Here is a 15,769-nt window from a genome sequence, read left to right as displayed (position 1 = left end):
AGGTGACTTAGTAAATACCGGGACATTCTGGGCTACAGCAGAGTGAGCCCCTCTCCTCCTCCTCCTAAAAAAAAAAAAAAAAAAAAAAAAAAAAAAAGCCAGGGTTGGTGGTGCATGCCTTTAATCCCAGCACTCAGGAGGTAGAGGCAGGTGGATCTCTTTAAGTTTCAGGACAGCCTGGTCTACATAGCAAGTTCCAGGAGAAGCCAGGATTACATCGACCCTGTCTAAAATAGGGGTGGGAGTGGGGGCAGATCCTTTGTAAACAAACCAGCTCTGAAATTGCAAATTGAGATGGAACTGGTGTCCTAAGACAAGGCTGCTGTGCTTGATGCCACTACGGTAGTTTGGCCCTAAACCTCCAGGCAGTGCCCTTGAAGGGACAGATCAGGTGGCTCTGGAGCCATGGATTCTGCTGGCTTCCCCACCTTCAGGGACTGAAGGCCATAACTGCTGTGCTGTGCTATTGTTTGCAGGGAGCTTCAGGCTCAGGAAGCCCTGCAGAACGGCCAGCTCAGCGGCGGGGATGGTGTACCTGATCTGCAGCCCGGGGTCTTGGCCAGCCAGGCCATGATCGAGAAGATCCTGGGGGAGGATCCTCGGTGGCAAGGTAAGCCCAGGCTCACTGCAGTACCTGCAGGGGAGAGCCGTGACCTTTCACTTGGTACCTGCTCCGTTCATGGGTTCTTAACATAGCCTGCAGGAGGGTCAGATGGAAAAGCCAAGCTCCCTCGGTCCACTGCTAACCGTTAGCCATTTAGGAAACAGATGGCCAAATGGGATTTGAACCCAGCCATCTGGTCCCGGAATGTGCTGACCCGTAGCCTGTCGTCTTGGTGGGTGGTGTTGGTTGGCTGTGGGGCTGAGGGAAGTGTCAGGGCCCACAGCAACTTCCAGGCAGCCTGGTCCAGCACATTGCTAGCTGGTGTCTGCTGCCACCTACCCCATTAAAGTCGGATCCACCTGCCAAAACCTGGGTTTCTGTGGAGCTGGAGTTTAAATCAGATGTTTGTCTGTCCTTGGACTTGTCCCTTGTGGCTACGAAACCCATATTCCCTGAAGGCCCCGAGAATGATAGTTGTGAAGAGTAAAAGTCTTGTTTTGTGGTAAAATCTGCATAAAAACTACCCGTTTTAGGGGTTTGGCAGGTGGCTTGGGGAATAAAGTGCTTGCTGTATAAGCATTGGGGTCTGAGTCTGGATGCCCAGCATTCCTGAGAAAACCCGAGTGTCACAGTGCAGGCCTGTAATCCAAGCAGTAGGGAGCTGGAGACAGGAGGATCCTGAAGGCTTGTTCTCCAGTCAGTTCAGCTAGTTGGTAAGCTCTGGGTTCCAAATACTAAGGGGGAAGGGGCTGGAGAGAGGACTCAGCAGTTGACAGCATGGCTGCTCTTCCAGAGGACCAGAGTATATATATTTCCTAGCATCCACATGGCAACAGTCGTAACTCCAGTTCCCGGGGATCTGATGCCCTCCTCTGGCCTTCATGGGCACCAGGCACACACATGGTGTACAGACATTACATGCAGACAGACACTCCTACACATAAAGTAATGAATGTTTAAAAATAGTAAGATGAGAGTGCCAGAGGAAGACACCTGATGTCAACCTCTGCCCCCCACATGTGCATTCAAGGACATGTGCACAGACAGACGCACACACACACAGGAAACTCCATATTCAAGGGTAGTCATATGTGTTACCCATGGACTGTGAAGGTTTTTCTGTTTGTTTTTGTTGTTTGGTTTAGTTTTTTGAGACAGGGATTCGCTGTGTACCTTGACAGTCTTGAACTTGCTCTGTAGATCTGGCTGGCTTCAAACTCATAAAGATCCATCTGCTTCTGCCTCCAGAGTGTTGAGATCAAAGACCTCCATCACCATACCTGGCTTTTTTTTCTTTTTTAAGATTTGTTTTTATTTTTTTAATTATCTATATCTGTGTTGGGGGTATGTCCAGTCTGTGAAGTTTTTAGCAATACAGTAAGTCTTGATGCACCTCCTCCAACTTGCTCTGCTCAGGGCTGTCTAGGTTGAAAGTAGTATGTTCAGATCGTAGATGGTCCAGCTGTGGGTTGTATTCCTGCAGTCCTCTTCCCTCATTGGATAAAAGGAACAGAGCTAGGTGTGGTGATATTTTATTTGTATGTCAATAAATAAAGTTTGCCTGGAGATCAGAGGACACAGGTAGCCGTAAACAAAGTCAGGTAGGGGTAGGCAGTAAAGGTGCGGGTTAGACGGGAAGAAGCTGGTTCGGTTCTCTTGGGAAGCGACAGCGATGTGGTGAGCTAAGGTTAGTTGGTGGCTGTTCTTATTTCTCTGATCCCTGTGACTTTCACCCCTGTATTTGGCTCTGTGTTTCTTGTTTTATAAGACTGTTTAGAAATTTGTCTACAGCTAGGGGCCAGAGGCTGGATAAATTAACAGCATGACTGTGGGACTGTTTCTGACTCGGTGTCCTCCTCTTGCTGTGGTCCCCCTGCCATGCTGGCTGGTATCGCTGAGACTCCCACTGTCCTCTTCATTGTCCCAGCGGGCTCAGTGCTGACAGGCTCTGGCCTCTTATCACATTGCAGGTGTTGGGAGAGGAGAGGAGCCCTGCCTGCCCACTCTCTGTTGCAGAGGGAGACTTGCAGTGGCCTGTCCCAACGTCACAGACAGGGTGTGACAGTCAGCTGGAGGATGGTGTGGCAGCAGCTTCATGTCTGGCTTTGCGTGTTTTTATCACCCTTGTTCAGCAGCTTCTCTCTTGGCAGGATCTGTTCTCCTCCTCCAAGCGGGCATCTGGTCCAGTGCCACAGGTGGGAGGTGAGAATCCCCCACGTCTCTGTAGGGTAGATTTGACTCACCAGGACCTAGCTGAGCAAGAAGGAGAGAAAGGAGGTGATTTTTAGGGAATCTTTACTCATGTTTCTGTTTGCTAAGGGTTTTGTTTTTTGTTTTGAGATAGGGTCTCACTAATGTAGCCCCGGGCTGACCTTGAATTCATAGAGATCTGCCTGCCTCTGCCTCTCCAGTGCTGGGATTAAAGGCATGCGCCACCGCCTCCCAGCCTTGTTTTGTTTTTGTTTGTTTTGAGGCAGGGTTTCTTTGAGTGGCCCTTGCTGTCCTGGAACTCACTCTGTAGACCAGGCTGGCCTTGAACTCAAAGATCCAACTGCCTCTGTCTCTCAAGTGCTGGGATTAAAGGCATGCGCTACACCACCCAGCATAAAGTCAATCATTTTTAAGCTGAATGTTGATGATGCACACTTTGTGATTCCAGCACTTGGGAGGCGGATGAAGGATGATCATGAACTCAGGCCCCGCCTAGACTACATAGCAAGAGTGTTTCATAGAGTTAACACAGATACTGAGCTGGGCATGGTTGGTATATACCTGTATTCTTACCATTTGGGAGTCAGTCTGAGCAGAATTGCAAAATCTAGGCCAGCTTGAGCTACAGAGTCAGCCTGGGCAATTAATGGGACCCTGTCTCAAAATTGAAAGTAAAGAGGGTTGCGTTTGTGTAACTCAGTATTAGATCACTTGCCTGGGCTCTAGGTCCTAGGTTCGGTCCCCAACACTTCCCTAACAAAAGATCCAAGGTTTACTCTCCAGCAGTCTGAGCAGAGCATGGTGGCTGACACTTGACCCCAACACTGGGGAGGCAGGCACAGGAGGTTGAATCTGAAGCCAGCCTAGAGTACACGTAACCTGTTTTTTTTTTAAAAAAAAAAAAAAAGAATGTTAAGCATTTTTGAAAGAATTTCTTCTCCTCTCCTGTCATTATCATCGTCATCATCATTAGAGGTAGGAGTGGGCATTCAAATGCTATGGTGCTTAGGTAGAGGTCACAGGACAACTTTTGGGGATCAGTTTTCTCCTTCCACTGTGGGTTCCAGAGATTGAATTCAGGTTGCCAGGTTTATGCAGTAAATGCTCTTACATGCTAAGCCATCTCACAGGCCTAAAAGTATTTTTAGTTACCGCAAACTGAGAAGAAAATCCAGGCCTATGTTCCTGTGCATTCCAGCCTTATTGACAGCATCCACAGTGGCCACCTACACTGGCCAGTCACCACCCAAGTCTGTGGAGATTAGGGTTACATTTCAGTAAGTTGACTTTTTCTTAAGGAAATAGAAATAGTTCAAGAAAGAGAAGACATTCCTGAGAATGGGAGGAGGTCAGTGAGCCGAGTACAAACATAGTCTCAAAAAAGCTGTTTCTGGCCAGGTGGTGGTGGCTCATGCCTTTAATCCCAGCACTCGGAAGGCAGAGGGAGGCGGATCTCTGTGAGTTCGAGGCCAGTCTGAGGTTACGCAGAGAAACCCAGTCTCAAAAAACCAAAAACCAAAAAAAAAAAAAGCTGTTTCTGTTGTTTGTGTGTTAGGTAGGTTTGTGCATGCCTGTGAATATGTGTTTGTGGACAAGTGAATATGCATTTGTATATGTGGAAGCCCAAGGTTGACATCAGATGGTGTCCTCTGTTACTCTTTCCCCTTTTATTCATTGATAAAGGGTCTTTGAATTGTACCCACAGCTCACTGGATCTGCATTCTGAGTGATGGAATTACAGGCAGGCTGGCATGCCTGTGTGGAATTTACATAAATTCTAGGATCTGAAGTCTGGTCCTCAGACAGCAATCACTTAAGACCACTAAGCCCGTGCACACCTTTAATCCCAGCACTCAGGAGGCAGAGCCAGGCAGATCTCTGTGAGTTCAAGGCCAGCCTGGTCTACAGAGGGAGATCCAGGACAGGCACCAAAACCACACGGAGAAACCCTGTCTTAAAAAACCAAAAAAAAAAAAAAAAAAAAAAAAAAGCCACTAAGCCATCTCCTTGGCCTGTCAGCGGTTTTTAATATGGTCACACAAGTGTGTGATCATCACTTCACTGTCATTTGAATTCTCTTCCTTTTTGAGATAGGGCTTCATTTCACTAAGGCTTGCCTTGAACTTGCCATGTAACCAAGAATAACCTTGCGTTTCTGATCCTCATCTGTGCCTCTCCAGTGCTGGGATTACAGGCTGTCCCATCATGCCTGTTTTGTGCTAGGGACTAAGCCAAGCTTTGTCCACACTAGATGAGTCCTCTACTGACTGAGCTGTATTTCCAGCCAGTTCCCAAAGGAATCCATCCCAGTTAGCAGGGCTTCCCTGTCTTCTGGTGCTCTTTCATCTCTGGGTTTCTCTCCTCTGTACATCAAATGAATGTTGGTCATACTCATAGCCTTGTGCCTGGCATCTCCTACTGCAATCCATAGTACGGCAGGTCTGGTCCTTCCTCACAGGTGAACTGTGTTTGATAATCTACTCAGTGGTGATGGATGTGTGGCTGTCTGGGCTTTGGGCTGCTGTACCTGATGTTACTGGGAGCACTAAAGGCTGGGTTTTCTTGCATCCATTTTACAGACAGTAACTTCGTATTGGGCAGCTATAAGACGGAGCAGTGCCCAAAGCCACCACGCCTATGTCGCCAGGGCTACGCCTGTCCCCACTACCACAACAGCAGAGACCGCCGTCGGAACCCCAGGATGTTCCAGTACAGGTGGGTGCAGGGGCCACAGGCAGGAGGACCCTGAGCCATCTCCCAGGTGTTCCCCATCAGGGGTCGGCTCTGGCTGTTGAACATGTCTCCACTGTAACCACTGGCCTGACGCTGCGACCCCCGCTGCCTCCGTTCATCTGACAGACGCAGGGCCGTGAGGCTTCTTCACTTCTTTCCTGGGACTCCTGCACCCCATGCTGGGGAGGGGCAGCATTTTCCACGCTGTTGCCGCAGAGACGTCCACTCTTAGAATTCTCCCATTGAGGCGTCCCTGCTCAGCAATGCTGTCACCGCATAGGCAAGGGCGCTGTCTTAAAGGGCTGGGTGGGCTTGTTAGAGACAAAGTAAAGGCTAGGACAGCTGTTGCAGGGTAAGGGAGGGCAGAGCAGGGGCCTAGCTTTCTGCACTCAGGCAGGTGGTTCTCACGTGATCCTCCCACTGTCTGGGGAGCACAGCTGGGGATACCCCCTGCAGCCTGTCCAGTACCCTTGGGTGTTTCTCCTGGCGCTTCTGGAAACAGTGCACCACCCTTATACAGTGCACCACCCTTATACAGTGCACCACTTTATACAGTGCACCACCTTATACAGTGCACCACCCTTATACAGTGCACCACCTTATACAGTGCACCACCTTATACAGTGCACCACCTTATACAGTGCACCACCCTTATACAGTGTACCACCCTTATACAAGTGCACCACCTTATACAGTGCACCACCCTTATACAGTGCACCACCCTTATACAGTGCACCACCTTATACAGTGCACCACCTTATACAGTGTACCACCCTTATACAGTGTACCACCTTATACAGTGCACCACCTTATACAGTGTACCACCCTTATACAGTGCACCACCCTTATACAGTTCACCACCCTTATACAGTGCACCACCTTATACAGTGCACCACCTTATACAGTGTACCACCCTTATACAGTGCACCACCTTATACAGTGCACCACCTTATACAGTGTACCACCTTATACAGTGCACCACCTTATACAGTGCACCACCTTATACAGTGCACCACCCTTATACAGTGCACCACCTTATACAGTGCACCACCTTATACAGTGCACCACCTTATACAGTGCACCACCCTTATACAGTGCACCACCCTTATACAGTGCACCACCCTTATACAGTGCACCACCCTTATACAGTGCACCACCCTTATACAGTGCACCACCCTTATACAGTGTACCACCTTATACAGTGCACCACCCTTATACAGTGCACCACCCTTATACAGTGCACCACCTTATACAGTGCACCACCTTATACAGTGCACCACCTTATACAGTGCACCACCTTATACAGTGCACCACCTTATACAGTGCACCACCCTTATACAGTGCACCACCCTTATACAGTGTACCACCCTTATACAGTGTACCACCCTTATACAGTGCACCACCTTATACAGTGCACCACCCTTATACAGTGCACCACCTTATACAGTGCACCACCTTATACAGTGCACCACCCTTATACAGTGCACCACCCTTATACAGTGCACCACCCTTATACAGTGTACCACCTTATACAGTGCACCACCTTATACAGTGCACCACCCTTATACAGTGCACCACCCTTATACAGTGTACCACCCTTATACAGTGTACCACCTTATACAGTGCACCACCTTATACAGTGCACCACCCTTATACAGTGTACCACCCTTATACAGTGCACCACCCTTATACAGTGCACCACCCTTATACAGTGCACCACCCTTATACAGTGTACCACCTTATACAGTGTACCACCCTTATACAGTGTACCACCCTTATACAGTGCACCACCCTTATACAGTGTACCACCTTATACAGTGCACCACCTTATACAGTGCACCACCTTATACAGTGCACCACCTTATACAGTGCACCACCCTTATACAGTGCACCACCCTTATACAGTGCACCACCCTTATACAGTGCACCACCCTTATACAGTGCACCACCCTTATACAGTGCACCACCTTATACAGTGTACCACCCTTATACAGTGCACCACCCTTATACAGTGCACCACCTTATACAGTGCACTACCTTATACAGTGCACCACCCTTATACAGTGCACCACCTTATACAGTGTACCACCCTTATACAGTATACCACCTTATACAGTGTACCACCTTATACAGTGCACCACCCTTATACAGTGTACCACCCTTATACAGTGCACCACCCTTATACAGTGCACCACCCTTATACAGTGTACCACCCTTATACAGTGCACCACCTTATACAGTGCACCACCCTTATACAGTGTACCACCCTTATACAGTGTACCACCTTATACAGTGCACCACCTTATACAGTGTACCACCTTATACAGTGCACCACCTTATACAGTGTACCACCTTATACAGTGTACCACCTTATACAGTGTACCACCTTATACAGTGTACCACCTTATACAGTGTACCACCCTTATACAGTGCACCACCCTTATACAGTGCACCACCCTTATACAGTGCACCACCTTATACAGTGCACCACCCTTATACAGTATACCACCTTATACAGTGTACCACCTTATACAGTGCACCACCCTTATACAGTGTACCACCCTTATACAGTATACCACCTTATACAGTGTACCACCCTTATACAGTGCACCACCCTTATACAGTGCACCACCCTTATACAGTGTACCACCTTATACAGTGCACCACCTTATACAGTGCACCACCCTTATACAGTGTACCACCTTATACAGTGTACCACCTTATACAGCGTACCACCCTTATACAGTGCACCACCCTTATACAGTGCACCACCTTATACAGTGTACCACCTTATACAGTGTACCACCCTTATACAGTGCACCACCCTTATACAGTGTACCACCTTATACAGTGCACCACCTTATACAGTGTACCACCTTATACAGTGTACCACCCTTATACAGTGCACCACCTTATACAGTGCACCACCCCTGCAAAGGAAGGAAGGGCTGCCTCACCCAGCAGGCACTGCGCCTTTGGCTTTAGTGGGATGTGAATTAAAGAGTTCACCTTCCAAACTGATAGCAGGCCACTGAATCTGGAGACGGAGAGTTCTGGGGTTGTCTGAACCTCCTGCCCTCCTGATTCTCACCTGCATCTGGGTTGGGGTCCCACCAGGCTGATGGTCACCCGTCTTCCAAAGCATCAGCTGCTCTGCCTCCAGCTACCTCTCTCTGTGTTGCTTGGCCTCTCCTTTGGGCTTGCTGTCTGCACTCCTGGTGGCCCAGGCCTCAGTCCCCACAGGTTCCTCCTTCAGCCTGTTGGACCTTTTCTTCGCAGAGGGCTACCTACCCTCTCCTCTTTGTAATAGCCCCATATCCCCTGAGTGCCCCGTTATACCTGTTCTTAGAGGTGAATGAAGATGGTGGATTTGTGACTTCACTGCTTTCTGAATAGCTTCAGGGCCAGGAGACCTGAGTAGAAAACCAGGAATAATACAAATCAGTGGTGTTGTCTGTCACCACTGCAGGCCTAAGAGGACCAGTGGACATCCTCGTAAAAAGGATGGAAAATCAGATAAAGGGAAAAAAGAGTCCCGAGGCAGGAGTTCTGACTATAAACCCCAAATGAGTGACCGTGAAGCCACCAGAAAGTGTGGGAAGGGTGGGGGATATGGGTCACTTAAGCTGATTAAGAGTCTGAAAACAGCATCAAGTCTCAGATTCTACTTTGCTGGAGAAGACAGAGCCCTGGGCCACCCCCTGCTGTGGGCCCCTCACCCTTCACACAGGCAGCCCTGACTCAGATGGCAAGTTCACCCTGTTTTCCTTTGCACCCCTGAGGGGGAACATGGCCACTGTAGGTTCACATTGCCCTCTGCCCTCTGCATTCTGAGCACATGGGCACACTCTTCCTCCTCTAGGTCTACGCCCTGCCCCAGTGTGAAGCATGGTGACGAGTGGGGTGAGCCCTCACGGTGTGACGGTGGGGACAGCTGTCAGTACTGCCATTCCCGTACGGAGCAGCAGTTCCATCCTGAGGTAGGCACGGGGCAGGGCTGGACGGAATGATTGGCAGCTCAGCAGGGGCCTGCTGTGTGTGTGTGGGATCCTCACCGGAAGGGGCTCGTAGGACCAGAAACGTCACTCAGTGCACATTGTTGAGTTACACTGTGAGATGTATTAAGTCAGCCTAGGAGGGGGTGGGGGTGGGGGTTGGGGGGAGGGAGGCAGGAACGACCCCCATGGAGTGAGGACGACACTTCCCTTTTCCAGAACAGGGAGTCTGAGCAGGGGGGGCAGTTCTTACTAGAGGGTCCCCTTGCCTGCTGGTTCTGGCTGCCCTGTTGCCAGTACCTGTTGATGTCCAGCTGATCCCGTGTGGCCCACAACCACCCCGAGTGCCATGTGAGGTGAACTGCCTGCCCTGAGACTCTCTCTTGAGGATGTTCCACGGGTTCAAAGGTCACCACCAGGATGATCAGAGCTGTCTGTCCTGTGGAATGTTCTGGATAGGTGTTTGGCCCTGTCCTTGTGAGTTCACCTTGACGACTCAGTCACCAAGCAGAACACATTTAGATTTGAGTTCAAATGAAGAGGCAAAAGGACGGTCCTTGGAGCCCTGAGTCTGCGGGGAGCTGGGGCTAGGCTGGGGACCTGAGGGAAGTGGGACTCCACGCAGACAGACGTCTGCTAGTGCAGGGGTGCTGTTGTCGTGCCCGTACCTGAGCCTCTTAGTGGGTGGTGTGGTTTGGGTGTCTGGGCAGATGTTGGCCCTTGGAGTAGAGTTCCTGGTGCCAAGGCTTGCCTGTCCTTTGCCAGGTCCCCATGGTGAGTGTGGTACCCTAAGTGAAGTGGTGAACAGTCCAGTCACGAGGTAGATGCTTGTATTCATTGAGCAGGCTTTGCCTGAGCTTCTGCTGTGTGCCAGAGGTAGACCCCTCTTCCAGAGATGCAGAGTAGAGTGGCTTGGCCTGGAGGTCTGGTGGACAGGTTTGGCCCTGGCCAATATGTTCTTCAGGAGGGTTTTCAGGACCAAGGGCATCTAGGGGCGAACTGTGTGGTGGCCACCTTTCCATCACTAGAAAGAAAAGGTTTGTGTAGCTCCCAAGTTTTGGAGGTTCCTATTCATGTTCACACGGCCCCAAAGCTTTGGGCCTGCCCTGCCTCCACAAGATCATGCCTCATTGTTCTAGGGGTCGCCCACTAGCCCTGACTTGTCAAGGTTTCACCATCTTCCAGTGCTGAGAACCAGCCTTCTGTGAACTTTTGGAGACACCACATAACTATTCTACAACTGGAAGTGCCGCACAGTGTGTGATGGCTGGTGTGTTCTGAGCAGCCAGCTGTGCGGTCTGGGATGGCTGGTGTGTTCCGAGCAGCCAGCTGTGCAGTCTGGGATGGCTGGTGTGTTCCGAGAGCCAGCTGTGCGGTCTGTGATGGCTGGTGTGTTCCAAGAGCCAGCTGTGCGGTCTGGGATGGCTGGTGTGTTCCGAGAGCCAGCTGTGCGGTCTGGGATGGCTGGTGTGTTCCGAGAGCCAGCTGTGCGGTCTGGGATGGCTTGTGTGTTCTGAGCGGCCAGCTGTGCGGTCTGTGATGGCTGGTGTGTTCCGAGAGCCAGCTGTGCGGTCTGGGATGGCTGGTATGTTCCAAGCAGCCAGCTGTTTTCCTCTCCCAGAAACCCAGGTCAATAAGCTTCCGTATTTTGTCTTATTTCCTAGATCTACAAATCCACAAAATGCAACGACATGCGCCAGACCGGCTACTGCCCTCGGGGCCCCTTCTGTGCCTTTGCACATGTTGAGAGTAAGTGGACAACCTCCCGCCTCCTGGGCTCTGGCCACATCTGCATGTAAGGCCATGCCCGTTTAGATGGCTGGGGTGGGGCTCACGCCACATGCCTGCACCTGCCTTGCCCTTTGCACCTGAGACAGGCTGGACCTGTAAAGCTTAGAAGGACACTTGCCCCAAGGCCTGCTGGGCCCCACCTACCTCAGGGAGAGCCAGGGCTGTCTGTCATTCACTTGTTCACCCACACCTTGCCCTGAGCTACTGTTCTAGTGGGACGGAGTGGCAGTGGCTTTGTGGAGTCTGTCTGTCCATGTAGCTGGAGGAAACACCAAGGTCTCTTAGTTAGGCTTGGCCAGCTGCTCCGAGCCTCGGAGTCAGTAGTTGTCACCTAGGTTCATAATAGATCCTCTAGAGCTGTCCCCAGCTCTGGAGTTGGGGCTCTGGGGGCTCTAAAGTAGTTACAAACTCAGACTTCACTTTCTGTCTCATTTGGGACGGCAGCTGTTCTGTTCACACTTGACATGTTGATTTTCCTCTTAAAGTTGCTGAACCCAAATGGCACTGTTTGGGGTCTAGAGAGATGGATCAGTGGTTAGGAGCATGTACCGCTCTTGCAGGAGATGTGAGTTGGGTTCTTTCCCAGCATTCACTCAGGAGGCCCACACCACCAGGGAATCTGATGCATTCTCAAGGACTCCTTTGCACATACCCACACAGAGACACACACATCATGCACATACTTAAAAGTAGACTTTTAAAAATAGATTGGTTTTTATGTACATGAATGTTTTGTTTGCATATATTTATGTGCACCACACACATGCCTGGTGCCTGCAGAAGCCAAAAGGTGTTGCATGCCTGGAACTGGAATTACAAATGGTTGTGGGCTACCATGTGAGTTCTGGGAACTGAACTCAGGTCCTCTGCAGGAGCAACAAATGTCCCTAACCATCAAGCCACCTCTACAGCCCCTAAAAAGAAATCTTTAAAAAAAAAACAAAAACAAAAAACAACGGCTCTGTCAGGGCCGGCCTGCCATCCAGAAAAGGGGAAGAGGTTGTAACACCAGCCTGTGCTCTCCACCTGTCCTGTGGGCCAGCTGGCAGCCCCTCGGTGCCAACTGCTCTCTCTTCTTGGTAGAGAGCCTGGGAATGGTGAATGACTGGAGCTGCCGTGATCTCAATTCCAACAGCACCTCGGCTTACAGCAACCAGCCTGCAAGTGTAAGTAGACATTGGTTGGCTTAATCACTCTGCTGGGGACAGAGATGGGATGACATTTAGGTGGTGTGGTTGGAGGCAGTCTACACGTGGAGTTGAGGTTCCTTCTAGAAGAGTCTAGAAAAATCCTGGCTCTATTCCTGCATGGGCTGGAGCAGGACACGCTCCTGGTGTGCTGACTGGTCAGATCTTGCTTTAGCGGGTACCCAGTGCTTTGCCTCACCTTTGCAGATGCCTTGAGCTGTCGGGTTCCTAGGCAGTTGGAGGTCATCAGCAAATGGTAGCTGATGGGGCCTGCCTCGTCTCTGTTACTCGACACTCCCAGGTGTTGGATAAGGGCATCGTGGTTCTGATGGATGAGGATGGATGGTCTCACCGTACTTAGAAATCACTTCCTGTCCGTGTCAGAGTCAGCCACTAGAATAAATCCTGAAGAGGCCTCCCAGTATGGGGACAGGCTTCTCAAAAATGGACTAAAACTAGTAACTGGTTCTAAAACTGTTTGAATAACATTGAAATATTCCTGAATTTGCTGGGCGGAGGTGGCGCAGACCTTTAATCCCGGCACTCGGGAGGCAGAGGCAGGCGGATCTCTGTGAGTTCGAGGCCAGCCTGGTCTATAGAGGGAGATCCAGGACAGCCAGGACTACACAGAGAAACCCTGTCTCGAAAACAAACAAACAAACAAACAAACAAACATTACTGAGTTTGTTGAACAGAGCCACTCCGCTTAGCTTGTGCCCTTCGGGTGTCGCTGGACTGTCTTACCAAGGCCGCTTGGGTCGGGCGGACCCTGGGTCTGCTGACAGGCCGCTGAGACTCTGGAAGTGTTCTTTGTGGCCGACAGGCCAACATCTGCGTCTGTCCTGGGTGGGTGGGTGCAGCAGGTGTGCTCTGCTGGTGTCAGCTCAGGGGACCCGGGGCACCGTCAGACTTTGATAGTGCATTGCCACTCTGGTGTCAGTGAGATGTCCTGGGCCCCTTCCCCGGAGTGTGTGGACAGTCTGGGTTGAGAGCCTGTGGAGGAGGCAGCATCTCCACACTCAGGCTTGGTGCCTGGGACCCTGCTGGCACTGTGTACCCAGAACTTGCCACTTTTCTCTTGGGATTGTCACAAAACCCTCACAGGGCCACTAAAATGCCTGGAGCGATCCTCCCTCAAGAAGGTAGAGCTGGGTCTCCCTTGGGCAATACCCACATCCTGTGCAGTGTCAGCCTCGATGCTGTTTGGGTCAAATAGAAGAGCAGGGCCCTTAGTTCTAGTCTCCAGCATGCTGCCCTTGAATTTGACCACCTCATCTGAGGGCCTGGTTAGTGTGGTGAGTCCATGAGCCCATGGCCAGGCCTTCTTCTTGAACAACTCCTTGGCTCCTGGTGCCTGTGCAGTGTCCCACAGACTGTCAGTCCTGAGTGATCCAGGTGTGGGAGGGGCTTTGGTACCACGAAAGCACCTTCTCGGTTTCACAAGTCTTCCAGGACTTGTACTTTCTTGGTGTTTTGTTTTTGGTGCTGTTAGTTTTTGTTTTGAGGCAGGGTCTTATTATATAGCCTAGGTTGGTCTCAAACGTAGGATCTTCCTGCTTCAGCCTCCCTTGTGCTGGAATTACAAGCCTGAGCCAGCACACCAGTTCCAGCATTTTCTAAATTCCAAACAAAGTGTAAGTCTGTGTGTTTTCAGAAGATGTCTCCTCCTTGCCTTTCCAACCTAAGTGGTCCTTCTCTTGCAGGCCAAACGGAAAGACTCCCCCTCTGAAGGAAGCCAGAAAGCTAGTGAGGACAGCAAACAGGTACAGTTCTGGGGCCACATGGCTGTGCGGCTGGAGAGCTGGCTTTCTAGGCCTTTCCATACACTGTGGTCTTGCTCTACACCGAGCTAAATCCCCAGTCCTAGTGCCCATGTGCTCTGTAATTACCTTTCTCTTGTGCTTGGATTTATGTGTTTGTGGTTTTGTTGTTAAAAATATTTAAGCCAAGCCGGGCGTTGGTGGCGCACGCCTTTAATCCCAGCACTCGGGAGGCAGAGCCAGGCGGATCTCTGTGAGTTCGAGGCCAGCCTGGGCTACCAAGTGAGCTCCAGGAAAGGCGCAAAGCTACACAGAGAAACCCTGTCTCGAAAAAACCAAAAAAAAAAAAAAAAAAAAAAAAAAAAAAAAAAAAAAAATATTTAAGCCAAGTGGTGGTGGTGTATACCTTTAATCGCAGCACTCAGGAGAGGCAGAGGCATGTGAATCTCTGTGAGTTCAAGGCCAGCCTGGTTTACAGAGTGAGTTCCAGGACAGCCAGGGCTACACAGAGAAACCCTCTCTCAACCCCCCCCCCCAAAAAAAAAATTGTGTCCTTGAAAACAACAAAACCAAAGCCTTGTGGCATTTTTCTTGGGCAAACACAGGCCTTTCAGAGCCTGTATATCAGCCAGCTACAACCACTGTATCAGTGTCTCAGGCAGAGGTTTAAGCAACAAACTCTATTTCCAAGACCTGAGGTTAGAGACTGAGGTCAAGGTGGGGTCAGGTCCACAGACTTGTGTGCTCTCTGTGGCTTCACAGGGTTAGTTAGCCCTGGTGCATGTCTTTGTCCTCATGTCTTACAAGGACCCCATTCGCCCCCGTCAGTGACCTCATCTTAACCTACCATGTCTATGAAGATGACTCTTGTGTCACCAGGCGGTGGTGGCACACACCTTTAATCCCAGCACTCGAGAGGCAGAGGCCAGCCTGGACTACAGAGCAAGTTCCAGGACAGTCAAGGCTACACAGAGAAAATTAAAAAAAAAAAAAAGGACTCTTCTGTCCAGATTAGGTCACAGCCAGATGTCATAGTAGTAAGGGTTCCCACCTAAGGATTTAGGGGATGCTGTTGAACTCACACCTCCATGCTCACGAGCCTGGCTTGTTTCTGGGAGTGGACGTTGGTGGCTCTGGGGAGCCTCCCATCTGAAGGAAGATAGCCCGTCTGTGTTCATTAAACTTCTTCACAATGCCCAGGTCTTGTGCTGGGAGCTCCATGTGTCCCCAGCCCCAAGGCTTCTCCCCAACCAGTTTGGCTCCATACGTTGCTTCAAACTAAGTTGCCTGTTTTAGGAAACAGGGATTTCTGTCTTCACAGTGCTGCCCTAACGACTCAAGGTCGTGTCTGTTTCCTCTTCACTGTAAAAGAACAGTGAGTGTTACAAGGTTCCATGGTCCATGCCTGTAACCCCAAATTCCAATACTTGATAGGGCAAGTCAGGAAGGTCATGAGTTCAAGGCCAGCCAAACTACACTGTCTCTACC

General features: G+C 50.4%; 1 protein-coding gene across 7 annotated transcripts in view; it reads left to right on the top strand.

Moving 5' to 3' along the window:
• The window catches only part of Unkl (unk like zinc finger), a 48,910-nt gene that overhangs the window by 13,748 nt on the left and 19,393 nt on the right, over positions 1-15,769 (top strand). For all 7 annotated transcript variants that reach the window (XR_001579614.2, XM_016005568.3, XM_006971669.4 and 4 more), the window contains exons 4-9: positions 477-610; positions 5,395-5,530; positions 9,411-9,528; positions 11,208-11,292; positions 12,418-12,500; positions 14,225-14,284. Coding sequence is in view for 6 of the 7 variants with exons in the window: in XM_006971669.4 (XP_006971731.1) it covers positions 477-610; positions 5,395-5,530; positions 9,411-9,528; positions 11,208-11,292; positions 12,418-12,500; positions 14,225-14,284 (616 nt within the window). In the remaining variant the exon portion in view is untranslated. The remainder of the gene's footprint in view (positions 1-476; positions 611-5,394; positions 5,531-9,410; positions 9,529-11,207; positions 11,293-12,417; positions 12,501-14,224; positions 14,285-15,769) is intronic.

The sequence above is a fragment of the Peromyscus maniculatus genome, chromosome 8 (assembly GCF_049852395.1).
Source record: "Peromyscus maniculatus bairdii isolate BWxNUB_F1_BW_parent chromosome 8, HU_Pman_BW_mat_3.1, whole genome shotgun sequence".
Classification (NCBI taxonomy): Eukaryota; Metazoa; Chordata; class Mammalia; order Rodentia; family Cricetidae; genus Peromyscus; species Peromyscus maniculatus.
This window is presented reverse-complemented; position numbering and strand designations above follow the sequence as displayed.